A 17,661-nucleotide genomic window follows, 5' to 3' on the forward strand; every position below is an offset into this window, starting at 1 on the left:
ACCATCTTCATTCCTTCTGTAATGTGCAATCCTTGCTAACAAACACAACCACCCAGATAATTTTTTTTTTACTCCATTTGCTATACAGCTGACTTGTGACTGAAGCATGGTATTAGAGTTTCTTGGTGTGAAGTATTCACTCGCTGCAAGAGACTCATGTGGTGCCACATACAGGAAATCATCCAGGCAGAAACTCTCCTGTCGACTTACCTTACTCTTCTCATTGGGGGTAGAGTACAGGGGGTCCACTGGAGAGTGATCTGTTGTCAATTTGACAGGTCTTTACTAGACCCACTATATCGACCACCGTTGGATCGATCTCAGAGCATCGACCCCGGCTGTAGTGTAGACACAGTCCTCCTTAAGGATCATTAGGAAATAATGCCTCTCTCAAACTACAATTGCAAGGCTGCAATTATATTATCTTAAAAGGGACCCTGGAAGACAAAACTAATTATTTCATTATTAATTGAGTTATTACTATGGAGGTAAAGATCATCCTACCAAAAGGACCAAAAAACAAAAACAAAAAACTAATACCACTAACAATATTTATATCTGGAAATAAATGCAAGAAAAAGTAACTGCCAAGCTGCTAGTCACTAGAAGTTCAGTGGGCCTTATCTGTTTAAAGAAAGAAAATATTCCTCATTACCAGTGGCATAAAGCCATATTACACAGCTTCACACAACAGTCCCCTTCCCACAAGTGGGGTTTGTGACTCCATCCAGCCTGATCACCACAGACTGCATCACAATCAGTTTCCTGGAATGACCTTGATCACACTAAATCTCCAGTATTTTAAGAAGGGTATAATTCCCCCACACACACACACTTCTTTATGCCAAAATTTGCCAAATATAGGGGACTTCCTAAATCTACCCTTAAATTGCCTTAAATAAAAGTAATTTGATTTTCAAAAGGTGCTGAGCAACTGATTTCAATAGTATTTTTGGGTGTTCAGAACTTCTGAAAGTCAGGCCACAAAGGTGTTTAAATACAGATTTAAGAGCCTAAACTTCAGGCACCCAAATTTGAAAATTTTGACTGTAGGCAGTAATCTCCTTAGGTCAAGATTGAGATCTTCTGTTTCTTGCACAGCTCCCTGCATTATGTAAGCACTCAAGAAGTTAGGTTCCAACCCTCCAACTTCTTGGACACAGGCAGATTGCTGCTCATACACAGCCATTTTCAGTTTAAAAAGGAGGAAATATAATAATTGAAAATTCCTTCCTGGCCCTAAAGAAAGGCAAACCTGACACCTGCCAAATAATGCAGTCACTCCAGCTATTGGACACTATTGGACAGCTGGTTGGCACAAGCAGAAGGGAGAGAGAAACAGGAATGCAGAGTAGTTGTACCAAAATACAACACTATGCAACATTCCAGGTTTTTTACATTCTGATACCAGCTTGAAAATAGTTTAGCAATTAACTATTAATTTGGCAAAGGTAAGCAGTGGCTTTGAAAATGCTTTTGCATTAAAAACTACGCATAGCTTTGTATTTCATAAACGCTCTATGTGAAAACAAGCTTTTTTGGAATTTCAATAAATGGGGGGACACAAAATGGTGAAAAATTGTGCACAAAATTTCCCAAAATCAAAAAACTGAATTTAACAAATCTCTAGTGTGAAATGTACTTGCTAATATGTAAATGTACACTGCCCTCTACTGGATGGAATAATACATGTGCCAGTATTTGTGGCTATCTACAATCTGGATAAAAATGCCAATACTAGAGCTAGATAGATGTCTGTAATTTTGCATCCTAAAGAGATGAGCTACATTTCACGCAACCATGTTGCTTGAGCCACAATTTCTTAGAGACAGATGAACTAGAACATTGACGGTAGTGGAATGTAGTTCGTTAACAAGACCAAACCAGCTCTCACAGAGGAGAGACAACATACATACACACACACACACACACACACACCCCACACACAACGGAGGTGCTCTGTGGCAATCCAGCCTGGCCACCTTTCCTATGAATGAAAGTAGGATCACTGGAGAGTGACAGCAAGAGGGCAGATTGCCTCCCTCAATGTCCCTGCATAATGTCAGGATTCCTTTGGCTGCCCAACAGCTAGGCTGAAAGTAAGGGTTCAAGCAGTCCCCACTCTCCTCTCACACACCTAATTCTGCAGATGGGTCTGAAACAGAGCTGGCAGCTGACAAGATCCACTTCAGTTAAAAAAAAATAAAAACAAACCCTCTCAGGTTAAAAGAATGAAAGGGGGAAAGCAGCAAAGCCCCCGGGTTCCCCCCAAATTCTCACACAAGTACCAAATTTTAGCTGTCTTACACTGAACTACTCTCATCTCATTAGTCACCCTTAATCCCATGTAGAATGATTCATGGAAACTACTGCTGATAACATAATTTCCAATATGTTGGTAATTTTGAATTTGTCCTCCATACACACACCACACAATAATATTAACGATCGGTATGTTATTAGCTTGCTATTGATAATCTTTATCTAAAAGGTGTTATATAAACTATGACAATGAATTATATACACTGGACTGGTCAGGCCATCTGAAACTTGCTACCAGGTATCAGTGAGACCTTTGCCCTCTTGCACTGGGATGCTCTTCGGGAAGGGGGTGGGGGGCACATCTCCCTACTGGTATAAGGTGAGTCAGTTTTTAATCACTCTAATATTCTTATTTTTTGCACCACAGAACATTAAAAATAAGAATAATAACTATTCACTGTTGGATTAAACTGCCTCATTTTATGAAGAAAAGCCTACAGCGTAAACTAACATAGATTGCAATTCACACATACGATACTACCAAGTTGCATGATAGATGTTGAGACTTCTATCAAAACTCCATGGTGATCATGTCTTCACGACCTCCAGGGTGGGCTACTGCAACTCATCATAAAAAATGATGAGCACTCCAATATTTAAACAACTAATTAATCCAGAATGCAGCATCGTGCTACTTCAACACCACCAGTAGCTAAGAACACATCAGCCCAGTAGTCTACTCACCTCACTGGTACCCCACAGAGTACCAAATAAAATTCACAGTCCTGGTGCTAATCTTCAAGGTCTTCTATGAAGCAAGCCAAAGAAAGCACCGCTCTCTTTCTTTACCCTCCCATGATGTTGACCTTGCCCAACAGCTATATTCCTCAGAAAAAATGTGATGCTCATAAGGTAAGGAGACAGGGCTCTCTCAGCAACAGGGCCAAGGCTTTGAACTCTTTACTGGAGAAGATTAGAATGTTTTGAAAGCAGTGAGATTTGTGGTCAGCACATAAAACACATTTTTTTACTTAGCTTTCCCACAGCTGCAAATGAAATCAGCAAAAAGGATGAGAGAGGGGCTGTAGTAAAGAAAGATGATCAGGATGAGGAGGGAACGGAGCAGAGACAGAGAAGAAAGTGGAAGTAATTATAAAAAAAAAGAAAAAAGCCCTAACAACGTCAAGAGAAGTAGGGACGAAAATCAACCAAATCAAACGCAGACACTGGTTTCTCTCTCCCAAGAGTCACTCAGCTACTATGGGGAAGGGTATCATTGTAAGAACCTACATAAAGTTTGCAAACTATATATGATGCAAAATAAAGCTCTGATCCTGCTCATGTTGAAGGTAATGGGAAATGCACTGGGAATGGGCAGGAAAAGTAAGAATTACTTATTCTGGATGTACTTATAGTGGATCACCTTGTTTTCATTTTGCAAGAGTCAAACACATACTCTTCATGCTTTGACAAGCAATGCAGATTTTAAACCTAATTTTCCACTGACATGTTTGAATTTCATCCTATATTTCACATTCATGCTGAAAAAGTTGTTCTATTCGAGAGGTAACAAAGAGCCACTGACAACTTATTGTCATTTTCTTTTGGACTGTGTAATATTCCCCACATTCTGCATGTGTAACGTGTTTGAATTACATGTAAATATATTTTCCTGCTTATAAATTCTTGTGTCTAAGCAGATCAGAGTGATTATTTCAAATGCTTTATTAATCCAAGCAATCTGTCAAGACCCAGACAGACAATATAAAACCCATCTTTGGAGCTATTAGAAATACCAGCTGCAAGCTTTATCATTTTGTTTACTACACACGAGGCAGACTCAAATCCCTTTACCGTAGGCTGAGGAAGAAGGTATTATTATCCTTACTCTGAAATATCTGAAAGTATGTTTTCTAATTGCTTGTAAAAGCAGATTCACATTTGTTTTAATCATGTATTTTTAAGATTATGAATAAAGCAAGCACAGAATTAAAATATGTTAGCTGATTAAATTGTTAACCTTAGAACATGAGTCCAAAATTCTCTCTCAATTCTTAACTATTATATAGTATCCATTAGAATAGTTTGGGGGGGTTTGCGGAAAACCAAATTCGTTTTCAGGTTTGTTGTTTTGTTTAATGGAAACAAAAATTCATGCTTTTCAGTGAAAAAGGAAACTGAAGGTTGAGGGGTTAGTTCTAGTTGCTGTGACATTTTCCTGAGCCGGTTCTCAGCCAAGCGATCAGCAGTATTCAGAGTCACAACAGGGATAGTTTGGAAAGGGAATGGAGAAAGGAAACTGATTAGTCACAAAGTGTGACCGTACATTTTATATATGAAATGAATTATATATAATGAATGTAAGTAAAAGCAAAATCAACTTCTTTAGTTTAATCATACAACTTCCTCTCATATCCGTGTCTTGAAGGAAACATGGCTAGTTTCACAGGGGACTGGTATTGTTTTGGGTAAACATGAAAAGATCAGGGAAGGAGCAGTAGCATTGTGAGTTCTTATCAGCCCTAAATCATCATCATCATTGTAGAGTAAAAAGGGAAAAGGGAAAAAAACAGGGGTAGGCCCATTCTACCAGCCTCAATTTCCTCATTTTTAACAAAAAAAAAATTAATTTCAGTTATACCAATTCCTACATCTTTGTGATGATAATAATCTAGACACTCCATAAAATGGGTTCTGTTCCTTCCTCTGGGGAATAGTGTGGTCAGTCTAGCATTCAAAGGTAAAGAGCCTCTGTTTTGGCATCTGCAGGGAACGAACCTAGCATCTCTGGATTGGAAAGGTATGAGCCTCTAACAACTTGAACTAAAGAACCAGGTCTATTAGCATGACAGCAGTAGCAGATGCAAACCTCTGTGTCACTACTAGAGAATGACAAAGAGCCACACTGGGTTAGAGTGAGTTACATAAGCACATAATTTAATCCATTTCTTCTGAGACAGTTTGGCAACATGGAGGAAATTTGAGTCATCATATCAGAGCATGGGATTCCATTCACAGCTCTGCCTGAAGTCATCTCATGCACCTCTCAGTTACCTTGTGTGTAAAATGGAACAATGATTTTGCACCCCCTGACTGTAGTGCTACATGGCCTGGCTTAATAATATTTCCATTTGTTATGTACCCTTTAACAACAGTCCAAGGCAGACTCAAGACTCAAACTTGATTGGTTGGTCTCTTGATTTACAGTTGAGGGTGTGTTCCCCTAGGCTACAGAGTATTGTATGGTGTATTATATGGGCAAATCTGCATGGATATTTATATACACATTTTACAGCATGCACAAATTAAATGAAAATAAAATTTAGTGGTCGCTATTTTCGTGTAAAATTATGCAGGCAACATAAGTACGCACACAAAAATGTGAATGGATTAAAGCAGCATTTCTCAGAGTGTAGAATGCACCCCATCACAGGGCATAAAAGTCCTTTTTTGTCCTCACTTGTTCTCCAGAGTCCCAGCTTTCTTTCTTTAAAAAAAAAAAAAAAGAGTAAGTCACAATCTCTTATGGTTGCAAAGAAAACACTGAAAATATTATATCAGCGTATGCGATGCAGCAATATGCCCTTGAATGCAGAGATCCTAAAACAGTAAGCTCCGAGATGTGAACTGCTCCATTCATTTCTGTTATGATATTTCAGATATTAATACTTATCTATTTCACTACTCAAAGTTTGTAAGAAAGAAGAGGAATTATCATATTATGAAGATCTATACAATCTACTCCAAGTGACCACTGACTTTGGATAGGCCTTTAACATCAGATGGCAGGGTTTTTGAGGGAAGGGGCAATTGGTTTCATTTTTCTGAAGAGGGGCTCAGCTCTGCAAACTTTTGGAAACAATGGATTAAATGATCAATTAAATATATATCATGGGAATATTTTAGATGAGAGAGAGATGATAGGCCAAAGCTGTATACCTCTTTGCAACCCAAAGGGGCTCAAAACACAGAAGAAATAATGTGGATCCAGTACACTTGGCAGGCTAGGGGATGCAATCATACCGGGAGAAGAGTGCATGCTTCTGTGCAGTATGTAATGATTCTCTTTACCGGAACACTGGGGCACTGGTGGTGAAGCTGTAGGAGCTTGGCTCCGGTGAACAATCATCCTGCATAATTTGGGGAATGAGGAGCACAGTGTGTAAGAGCCATTGATATACACCCTCGGTTGAAATAACATCCAGGTTGCAAAACGTGCTACACACTCTGCCTCTGAAGGAGAAGTGGAAAAGAGGAAAGGGATTCTATCCCAAAGCACATACATGTAAAGCCCACACTTCAATCAGATTTTGTACAAGGGACCAGAGTTTCATCTTACTTACTGATTGTGCCTACTAAAAGTTTTCTATAGGCAGGTTTGAATTAGGAGAAGGAAGGTCTGTGAACTGCAGTTCTACTCTGAAAATTGACAGTGCACTTGACTTCAGATGCTTTGATATTTATTGTCCTGCCATGATTCCCCAAAAAATGTGCTTAGTTTACATGTACAAGATGTCACAGATTGAAGAGCTGGCTGTCCATGCAATACTCAATCCCAATTCCAGAAGAAAGGGGGTCACAAATAAAAATCAAGATTATGACAAGACAGATGGAAAAAAGGGTCAGGCAGTAACACAGCTTAACACCAGCATGGATGGTGAATGGGTCTGTCTTCAACCCATACAGAGGACAGTGGCAGTCATCCCATGAAGTAGCCTGAGAACACAAGTGAACTTCAATGGACAATCAAACCTAGACAGCACCTTCCATAATGCTTCACGATTGACAGAATCAAAGGCTTTAGTTAGGTCAATAAATGCCATAAACAATGGTTGGTATTGGTCTCTACACTTCTCTTAGATCTGTCATGCAACAAAAATCATGTCAATGATGCCCTGAGACAGTCTGAAACCATCTTGGAATTATGGAAGAACATCTTTAGCAAGAGGGAGGAGACTGTTCAAAAGGATGCGAGCAAGGATCTTCCCGACAATGGAGAGGAGGGCAATACCTCGGTTCTTCCTGCACATTGACTTGTCCCCTTTCTTAAAATGGTCACAATATTGGCATTCTTGAGGTCGGGTAGAATTTCCTCATTAAGAAGTTGATTAAGTTTTTACGCAAGTGCTATTCCACCAGTTTTGAAGACTTCCATGGGAATGCCATCTGGGCGTGGTGTCTTGTTGTTTCTAGTCTGAGGATGGCTCGCCAAACTTCCTCAGAAGATGGGGGGAGGGCCAGCAAGAGGTTCTATTACTGGATGCTGAGGAATGGACTCAATGGTGGCAGCTGAGACTTCAGATTCGTGGTTCAAGAGAGTCTCAAAATGCTCCTTCCAACATTGCTTGAGGGCCACATTGTCCTTAAGAAGGGTGGAATTGTCCTTGGACCACATAGCAATTGTGCCATTTGAACTTGGCCTGTAGATGGCTTTCATTGCTTGAAAAAAGGTTTCTCATGTCATGTTGATCAGCGAAACTCTGGATCTCCCTGGCCTTTGCTTGCCACCACTGATTCTTGATGTCACACAGCCTCCTTTGAACTACAGCTTTAAGTCGATAAGTAACATGTAAACTATGAACTGGACTCCTCAGCCATCTTAAGTCTCATCAATGACTTCTCCCCCTGGCAGACATCATCTTTGTATCAAGGGATAGATGACACATTAAAGATATTTTTTCCTTAACTGGCTGCCTTGCTTACTCAAATTGGGATGAGCATCAAGCGAAGTTCTTACCCTCAGTGACACCTGTGCAACATCACTGCTTTCAATGGAGTTGAAGAGGTGCAGTTGATTACTAAATTTCATTTTGCAGAGCTAAATAATTATGTTGATACACAAAAAGCTCTTTCTTATCTGAGTGGGCTGCGACGCACTAACAAAAGTAAAAAGTAGTAAAAACTTACTTGTGTCATGCTTGTAGGCTGACTGACATAATACACAAAGGGAGCAGCTCTGTTGAGTAAGAAAGTGCTGTTTCTACAGTGACTCTTAAGACTAGAGCCAAAGAAAGTACAATGAAGCCAAGAATCCCACAGAGCAAATCTATACATCGATTCAAAAATTCCTTTTTGATCTCACATACCAGTACGGTTTTGACGGAGATCTAACAAACAGAACATTGTAAATCTCTTTAAGGAGATTTCAAAAGTTAAACACAAAGGAGCCACAGTACAGCTTGTATTTTCCATAACTTTCTTAGCAGCAATCTTATTTCTAACCAAAGTTGTAACTTACACAAACTATTCCAAGGGGAGCCACTTTACGGCCTGATTCTGAGGGATGCTTAGCACCCACAATACCAGTGATTTTTCAATGATGCTCAGCATTAGATTCGCAGATTATATATTAATTTTCCTTTAGATTTATAGCTGCAAAAAGCTAGCCACACATGAATGTAATTTATTAAGTCATGCACATTTTCTATCCGTTCTGGAAACTACAGATTTTAGTACCCATTGAGATATCTTGCTCAATCACAGCATTAACACAAAGACATTTAATTTCTTAAACATGAAATGAATAAACAAGCCAAGAAATAAGACATGATTGAGATAGTAAGAGCCCAATAATTAATCAGCTAGAGGTAACTTTTTAAAATACATATATTTAGGGTTGTTTTTACCTTGCAAAAAGATAAATCCAAACAAACACTGAGCTCAAACCAAAATAAAAAGGGTGAAAAACTGCTATTTAACCTGTTTCAGAGTAGCAACCGTGTTAGTCTGTATTCGCAAAAAGAAAAGGAGTACTTGTGGCACCTTAGAGACTAACAAATTTATTTAAGCATAAGCTTTCATGAGCTACAGCTCAGGATTGTGCAGCTCAAACTGCCAGTGCCTTCCCAAAGCAAACCAACAAAGTTCAATAGATACAGTAAGTACACAAGTAATATGTATGATTCTCTACCTTTAAAACCCATCATTAAAATGGCACAATTAAAACTTTGAAAATGAGGCAAATATGCTTATTTTCCACAATTAGGCATGTACATCAAAAGCAGCACACCAAAAAAAAAAACCCTCAATAATTCAACTACTATTAAAAAAAATGATGGTGAGAGCCATATGCCCACAATCACTTTTCCTGTTATCCATGACGGCGGGAGGAGACCCTAGGAGGCATTTAGACAGAGTTGCACACCAATCAGCAGGCAGGCTAATCCTGCCCCTTCCTGTTCCCCAGCAGTATTACATGCTAACGAAAAGTTATATTTCAGACCAAGCACACTACCAGACTATCCCTAAACACATATTACTGACTAATACCAAGTGCTATCAGTATTTCTAGTATCTACCATCAGATACTAATACCAGTAATGTTAGTGACAATGCAACAAAAATGAATAAATTGACAAGTTCTATCGATTTTAAGATTTTAAGAAAGTGCTATATCTGCAAAATCAATAATGAAGGTGCCATTTAGTAACTTAGTACTAAATATCAATATTAATACAGGTCTGTATTGCAGCACAGCCACTTCTCCACTAATAGCTGTCCAGTTCTTCAGCTTAAAAAAAAAAAGATTTTCCCTGTCCCAGTCAAGATAGCCTATTGATGTGATTGTGCATGTTCTGTTCAAAACAAGATAAGTAACATGCCTACTACAATCTGTATATAGTCCAAACCCTAACTCACTCCCTTTCTGAGGATTGTCTTCATTGGTAATTCAAACCACCACCAGCGAAAAACCTCAATTTAAATTTTCTCTTCTAGTTTAGCTATTCCTTCTTGCAAAGACATTTTACTCCAAAGAAAGGAGAAATAGTAGAAATTACTGAAGTAATATAATTACTTGGTCACAAAATATTCAAAATATGAAATATATTCACACAGCAGTTTCAGCATTCTGCTAACCGGTGAGAGGAGAACACTATATTAAGAAATTGAAAATTACTGTCTGAGGTTTGGAGTTACATACGCAAATTGAGAGTGCCTCACATTCCTAACAGGCTATCAAGCTCATGACTTAATCAGGACAGAATACCAAAGAAATCCTATTAATTATTCACAGGAAATATTTTTTAAGTCTATAATCTTCCCCTGAGGCACATCAATTGTCACTTTCATTTATGTCAAAGACTGTGTCTGATTTGGTTTCTACATGTGGCCAAAAGAACAAAAGTAAATATATTTCTTGAGTCAACTGATACTTCCTTTCAGACTTAAGTACAACTGTTCAGAATAAAGATCCATTTCTTTGCGAGGAGACTGGAGAAGTACAGAAGCAGAGGTGTCTATTCTTACCCTGTAAAGGAAAGGGCTGTATATAAAGAGGAAAAATATGTTTTCTGTTATTATGAAGGTGTTATGAGTTAGGAGCTCACAAAACAGTTAATGAAAATATGGCCTCCAATGTTGATTGGTTTGGGGAGACATTTAAAACATGAGCTGATTCAACAGAATGTCAATGCTCTGTTAGCTTTCTTTCATTCCTCCCTTTCTTTGTACTTTCATTATTTCCTTTGTACTTACCTTTGTAACAATTTGGCACAGTTACAGAAATTAAAACATAAGTCGAATATAAAAGAATCAACCAACAGTCAACCAAATAATATACAAAATAAGCAGGCCTTGCCTCAGAACCAGATGACCCATTGCCAAGAGGAGCAAATTTCAAAGGCAAGGGCCTCTAAATTAAACTGTCTTGCCAATGGTCACAGAGTATTCAAAGATAGGAGCAGAAAACAAGAACCTCCCAGCCAACTGCTGCTATGGTTATAAAGGTGAGAGGTGCACACTTAAAACTAGATCCCAGACCATTCAGAGCTTTAAAGACCACAAGTACTCCAGCTTTATTCCCTAGAACGTGTATTCTGTACACCATGGTATTGTTATGGATGATGCTGGAGAGAGGTATAAGGGATGAGGATATAGTGCAAATGCGATATTTATCATGATTCACAAATTACTGGTTCTACTAGACTAGTGACAGTGAGACTCAATGGATGAGCAATAAATAAATTCTGAACATTCTGGAGCCTGCTAAGATTCACCAGTCTCTAAGGGTAGACTGCAGAATGCTTCCACTCCCAAAATGGCTCAGCCTTAAGGAGATGATGATGTAATCAGGACATAGTTATTCATCACATCCTATTTCTTGCTCCAACCCCAAAAGTTTAGTGTTTCTAGGCAAGTGATTGTAACTAAGGATTTATAAGGATTCCTGATACTGAAGTCATTCAATTTATTCAACTCATTAATATCAATGGACACTCCACACACAAATGCAAGAAAGCACATGGTCCTTGGTGTGGAATGACACAAAACTTTTTACTGAAACGGAACTCTCTCAGCCAGACTGCAGAGATGCTGTTGATTACTGACTTGCAGCTGAATGATAATTTCCATTAAACAAACAATATATAAATCCTTGCATTTGATTTGGTACAGCCCTCATACTTCACAACATACACTTTCCATCACTTTTAATTATAAATAAATATGATAACCCAATTAGTTCTCAAACTTATTGTTTGCATTATTGGAACATCCAGAGGCCTCATTAGCCTGTTGGGCTAGTCATTGTATAGAGATGGGTTAAAAAGGAACTCCTTTCTCCTCAGAGTTTCTGAGCCTACAATCTTGCTTTATGGCAAGACAACAGGTAGACAAAACAAACAACTTTGAGGGTGGAAAAAAGGAGGATGAGGTAACAGCAAAATGAGCAGGTTTTGAACAGAAAACCCAGTTGTCGCAGCTTACCACCGACCAAACATTTATCATTAGACATTTAGTATAATGACTTTAAAAGGGTGTTCCATGTTAGTTGGGTAATAATCATATATTTGGATAATAAATTATTTGCTTTTAGGTGGTAAATTTGGTTAGCTAAGAATACAGTTGTATCAAACACAAGCAGCATGGTACAATTTACAGTTAATTGAACACAGATGATTTCTGAACCATAGCCTTTCCATGCACATAATTGCTTTTAAGTTTAATAAGAGATTTGTTTATGTAAAGAACTTCAGGATCTGTCCCTTATTGATAACTTGTCACCAGTCCCCTTCCGCACCCCCACACTCAAGTGTCTGCTTCCTAGCTCTGAAATAAAAATAGTAGTAATTGTGGTCTTAAATGAACAGTCATTACAAGATTTTTTTTCTCTGTCTGCAGATATTCAATTATGCTTTCTTTGTTGGTCTTTACACATGTTCTGCATAAGCATATCTGTTGATGCAGTTTAAAGGAGAATATAACCATGCTTTCTCACTTTGCATTTATGCACCTATTCAGTAATTTTCCAACAACAATTAAAACATTTCTGTTTTGAATTTATTGGCAGGATGGTTTGTTTTCAAAAACATGAATAAGAGGTGGTTGCTAATGGTTTGTATCTTAACAAAGTTCCCTTTTACTCTGTAAAATTAGTTCTGGAATGAAATTCAATATGTTTAATTACAGCAGAATACCCAAGACTAAAAACTCTCGCTGTTTTCATCTACCATATCTGGTGATGTGATAGAATAATTAAGTTCCTTGTAGCTTAAGGGTGACCAAAAAATTCAAGAGCTCATTGTAGAGATAGGAGTAATATTTCCTTAGCCTCACTCCTGTGACTGTATGAAATCCTTAAATCAACGAAAACTCACCTGTGGCCACGACTTGTGTGGCCACTTATCAAAACCTGGGCAGGCTGTTTCAGCATGTGTTTTTTTTAGGGTTACCATATTTGGACTTTCCAAAAAGTGGACACTCCATGCGGGGGGTGGGGGGTGGTCCTGCCCCAACTCCGCCCCTTCCCCACCCCTTCCCCACTCCCATTCCAACCCCTTCCCCAAAGTCCCCGCCCCAACTCTGCCCCCTCCCTGCCCCATTGGACTCCTTCCCCAAATCCCTGCCCTGCCTCCTCCCCTAACCGCGCCACGTTCCCCCTCCCTCCCAGCCATGCGAAACAGCTGTTTCACAGCCCAAGCCTTGGGAGCTAGGGGGAAAAAGTGGGCACACTCTCGAGTGATCAACATTCACTCTCTTTCTTGAATGATCAACTCTTCTTTGGGGAAAAATAATATTGGCAAAATCCCGGACATTTTTAGAGATTTAAAAATTCCTCCCAGACGGCGATTTAAGAATCAAAAATCCAGACATATCCAGGAAAATATGGACATATGGTAACCCTATTTTTTTATGCAGTAAATTTCAGCAGGCTCTGTACAGCATGATGTGAGATAATGAAGTGTGGTTATCCCTGTGGCCCCACCCTCAATTCATATCATCCCTTGAACACACAAAGCCAAAGACCCACAAAGGGCTTCCAGAAAAAAGCAGGATGAGACTGTTTCAGTCACTTTACCCCTTTCAGCAGGTAATGGCCAATTTTGGCTGGTACTGCATTAGCAGTGTCAGGCTGCTTCACTCCACAACAGGAAATAGACAGTGTCCATCCGTCCCCCACCCCCATTTTAAAACTGTATTCACTCATTTTAGTTGAACCATCGTGTCTTCTCTGTCGCAAATCATAGCAGTAAAGGCAGGAAATTTCTAACTCTGAAAGATCTAATGGGGCCTAATTCTACAGTTCTTAAACAAGCAAAACAACATCAAAGACAATAATGAAATCCAATATCAATGTCACATCTGTAAACATCTTGGCTGACAAGAAATGTTCATAATTTACCAAACTTACCTTCAAATACATTGTAGCACCCAACCTACACATAATGCACATACCAAAACATGGCATTAACATGATATACATTTTAACATTGTTAAAAACACAAATATTTGTACAAGCTAAATTGCTAAAAGATGTTCCAGTCTATTGCGTATATATTGTATGTTTTGAAAGCTACCTAAATGTTTTACAAACAAGAAAAAAATTTAGTTAAATATAAAAGCCTATGTTTAAAATTCAACAATCAGTCTCTCATGGGACTTATTTCAGATAAGATTGGTTTCTGGGTCCTCCATTTATTCTAAATGTGTTCAAATGACTCATTGGGTTTTAATTTGTTTACATACTGTAGGCATGTGCCCTGCTCATGATGATTTACAATTATACATTTACTGAGGCTCCATCCTGCAAACACTTACACACATGTAACTTTACGTACCTAAATTTATGTAACCAAGTTCAGTGAAACTATTTTTGTGAATAGTTAAGCATGTGAGTATTTGCACAATCCAGACCAAAAAAAGATGTGCTTATCACTACGAAATAAGGTCCAGATCCTACTCCCAATGAAGTCAACAGCAAAACTCCCATCGACTCAGTGGTGGATAGCTGGTTCCTCCATAGTCTCAGATGATGATTAGATAAGAGTCTGAAGCAGTGACAAAACTAATCCTGCTTCAAATTTCTGTATAGACAGCATTTCAGAAAATTATATTCAGCAACACAAAGCTCAGTTAGTGTCAACAGTCAGCAATTATTCAGAGTTTCCCATATACCAGTTCCGGGATATGCTTGGATGCAGCTCAAGCCTTTCTGCCTGAACAAAACTTATGTAGAATGAAGAAAAAATAAAACAAAACCCACATACAGTGATTAGACTTATTTTATATAAGTTCAGAACAAGTTTTGCTTTTCTCCCCCATGCCAACACATGTTGAACAAACACCTAAAAAAAAAAACAGACCAAAATAAGAGTTGTAATACCCTTCACAATAAAGAACATTTCAGTTAAATCCTTCCTCCCATTGATTTCTGTGCGGCTAGGATTTCACCCTACTGCACCCTTTGATTTTGATTTCACCCTACTGCACTGAATTAATTTTTTGTTTGATTTCCATAAAACAATGTATTAATATACTTTTTACTGCATGTAAGAGCTATAACTTCCCAATTTGCAAAGATGAAGGTCACAGTTTCAGAGTCTGGTCCATTACAAATTATATTTACCCGATTGTTTGGCCTCCACAGGTGAGTCAGACATCAAGATGATATTACACAACTGTGTAATCAGGGGAACAAAGACAAATATGACACCATATTTAATGGAAATTATTTTTTGCTTGCATACTGTTGTTTCAGCCTTATTAGTGTGAGTGTACTGCTGACATACGAATAAAAGTAAATGAGAGTTCTGTGTGAAATGCAAGTCAACTTGCTTTATAACTCTCCATACATCTATTGAGGGTAGGTCTCGCAAGGCAATGGAATACTCCAAATTCCCACAGCTCATGGGCATTATCCCTTCCTTCACACAAGAAAGAAGAAAAGCTCTGCATAAACTTGTTTCAGAGTAGCAGCTGTGTTAGTCTGTATTCGCAAAAGTGCCACAAGTACTCCTTTTCTTTTTGCATAAACTTGAAGACTTGTCTCTGTCACCAACAGAAGTTTATCCAGTAAAAGATATTACCTCACCCACTATGGTTCTCTAAGATCCCGGGATCAACACACTACAACAATACTGCAAACAGAGAGAAGTCACTTACCCCTGCTTTCCTTCCAGCAGTATGTGTTACATCATGACACTATGCTCAGCCCCAGGATAATACTTAGACTGCAAGGTAGCAGCTCACAGTTTCTGGGGGAAGGAAACAGAAGTGAAGGGGAAAGAGGAGCAGCTAAGAGAAAACTGGGTAGTGGGGAGAGAAGCAGCAAGAAGGTAGGGTTAGAGATGGAAGGCACTAGCTAGCAGGGAGGGTGAAAGAGGTAGTGGGGGGTTAAGGGACAGAGGTAGATGGTTGGAAGCACGTAGGCAGAAGTAGTAAGTGGAGAGGGGTTGAGATAGGACAGGCAGTGGGAGCACAGGAAGGACTCAGTAACTATCCATGATTTAAACGGAAAATGGATATACCTAGATACTTCTGAGTTTCGGCCCTAGTCCCTCCTTCAAATTCTTATGCCCAACAGAGAACACGTTAAGACTATTACACTAATAAAAACCAGGTCATGGTGCACCCCTACTGCAAACCCTGGATCTGGCTGGATTGGGCCAATTTTTGGTCCCCACTTCAGAAATTCCATTGCATAGGTAGAGAACAAGCTGAGGTGCTTCTTTTCTAGCATTTGCGAAGTCAACAGTGCTTTAAGTAGTTGCAACATGTACATCTGCCCCCATCTCTTTTTTGAAAGGACTTATATCAGAATATGTTAGGATCCAGGAGGAGGAGAAGCTGCTTATGTATTTGGAAGAACTGCAGGATGTGCAGCCAGTCAAACCCAGCAGGCTACAGATGACTAATTAGAGTTTTTGCAGCTTTCTTATACTAAGATGTATCGGGTCCAGATATGGTTTTGGGGGAACAGCAGCACACGTCTCTTTTGAAGGCAGTTTCTGTGGTTGTGCCGAAAACGTGGCAGGATTCAAGTGCCGAACGAGAGTTTTTGCAGCACTGTGAAATCAGGCTCCAGGATTTTTTTATTTATTTATTTATTTATTTTTTTGCTGTGATAGAAGAGGCTAGACTTGTTCAGCATTTCAGCAGTGAAATCCGGGGTGCTAGGACCAAAAATTGGCAGGAGACACCGAGTCACCATTTCCCCAGCCCCTCGGGGAGGGCTCAGCAACCGCCCAGGTAAATGAATACACAACAACCCGAAGCAGCTTTGCCCCCCCCCCCCCCCACCCCACACACACACACACTGCCTTGGCGTTTTGAGCTCCCCCCGCGCCTGCAACAACTTTTGAGACAACAACCCACTACAGCCCCGTTAAGCTGCTTGCTCACAAGCGAGCTGTAAGGAACCCGCAGGGCGCGACTTGCTTTGCCCAGAAACAAACCCGCCGCCAGCCCCGTCGGTCCCGCTCGCGAAGGGGGCGGCGGCGCTGAGATTTCCCGGGGCGAGGGCAGCCGCGTCCCTCCCCTCCCGCCGCGCCACAAAGTTTCCGCGCAAAGTCGAGCTCGGTGCAGCGCGCCCACAGCGGCGGAGCGCAGCCCCGGCCGGGCACCAGCCGCTGAGAGCCTGGGCTCGCCCGGGAAGGAGAGGGGGTCCCATCGTGACTCACCCATTACTCTTTCCTCTCCTCCTTCGTACCAGCCCTGGGGCCGCTCCGGCCGCTCCTCCCGGCCCCTTTAGCACCAGCGGCAGGTTCCACTGACCGCCTCCGCCCGGCCCCAGGCAGCTTCCCCCCGCCCCGGGCGCCGGCGAGCCAGAGGCTGGCTCAGGAACCCCTCCCCCTCTCCACCTGCCCCATTCATTCGCTTTCCGCAGCCCCCAAACTGTCCGCAGAGCCTGTGGGAGGGCGACTGAAGGGGCGGGAAGGGCAAGCGAGGGGCCAGGGTCTAAGCAACGCAGAAGGACGCGCGGATCCCCCTGGCTTTGGCATGGTCTTAAGCTGCCCCCCTGTGCTACCCAGCCCTTCTCTGCTGGTGGGTTGGAACTGGGGAGGGGGGGAGCAGACTGTGAGTCCTCCCTAGGGTCTCACGCAGCCTTTTCCTTCTAATCAGCTGCAAATTCATTGGCCCCCAACAATTTGCACTGGTCACCCCTCTGGCACTGGAACTAAG

General features: G+C 40.5%; 1 protein-coding gene across 1 annotated transcript in view; it reads right to left on the reverse strand.

The window, feature by feature from the left end:
• The window catches only part of GPM6A (glycoprotein M6A), a 332,111-nt gene extending 314,823 nt beyond the window's left edge, over positions 1-17,288 (reverse strand). Inside the window, exon 1 of the mRNA XM_048847780.2 lies at positions 17,160-17,288. Coding sequence (XP_048703737.1) covers positions 17,160-17,163 — 4 coding nt within the window. The 5' untranslated portion in view covers positions 17,164-17,288. The remainder of the gene's footprint in view (positions 1-17,159) is intronic.
• Positions 17,289-17,661: the final 373 nt, after the last annotated feature.

This window comes from Caretta caretta, chromosome 4 (genome assembly GCF_965140235.1).
Source record: "Caretta caretta isolate rCarCar2 chromosome 4, rCarCar1.hap1, whole genome shotgun sequence".
NCBI lineage: Eukaryota > Metazoa > Chordata > Testudines > Cheloniidae > Caretta > Caretta caretta.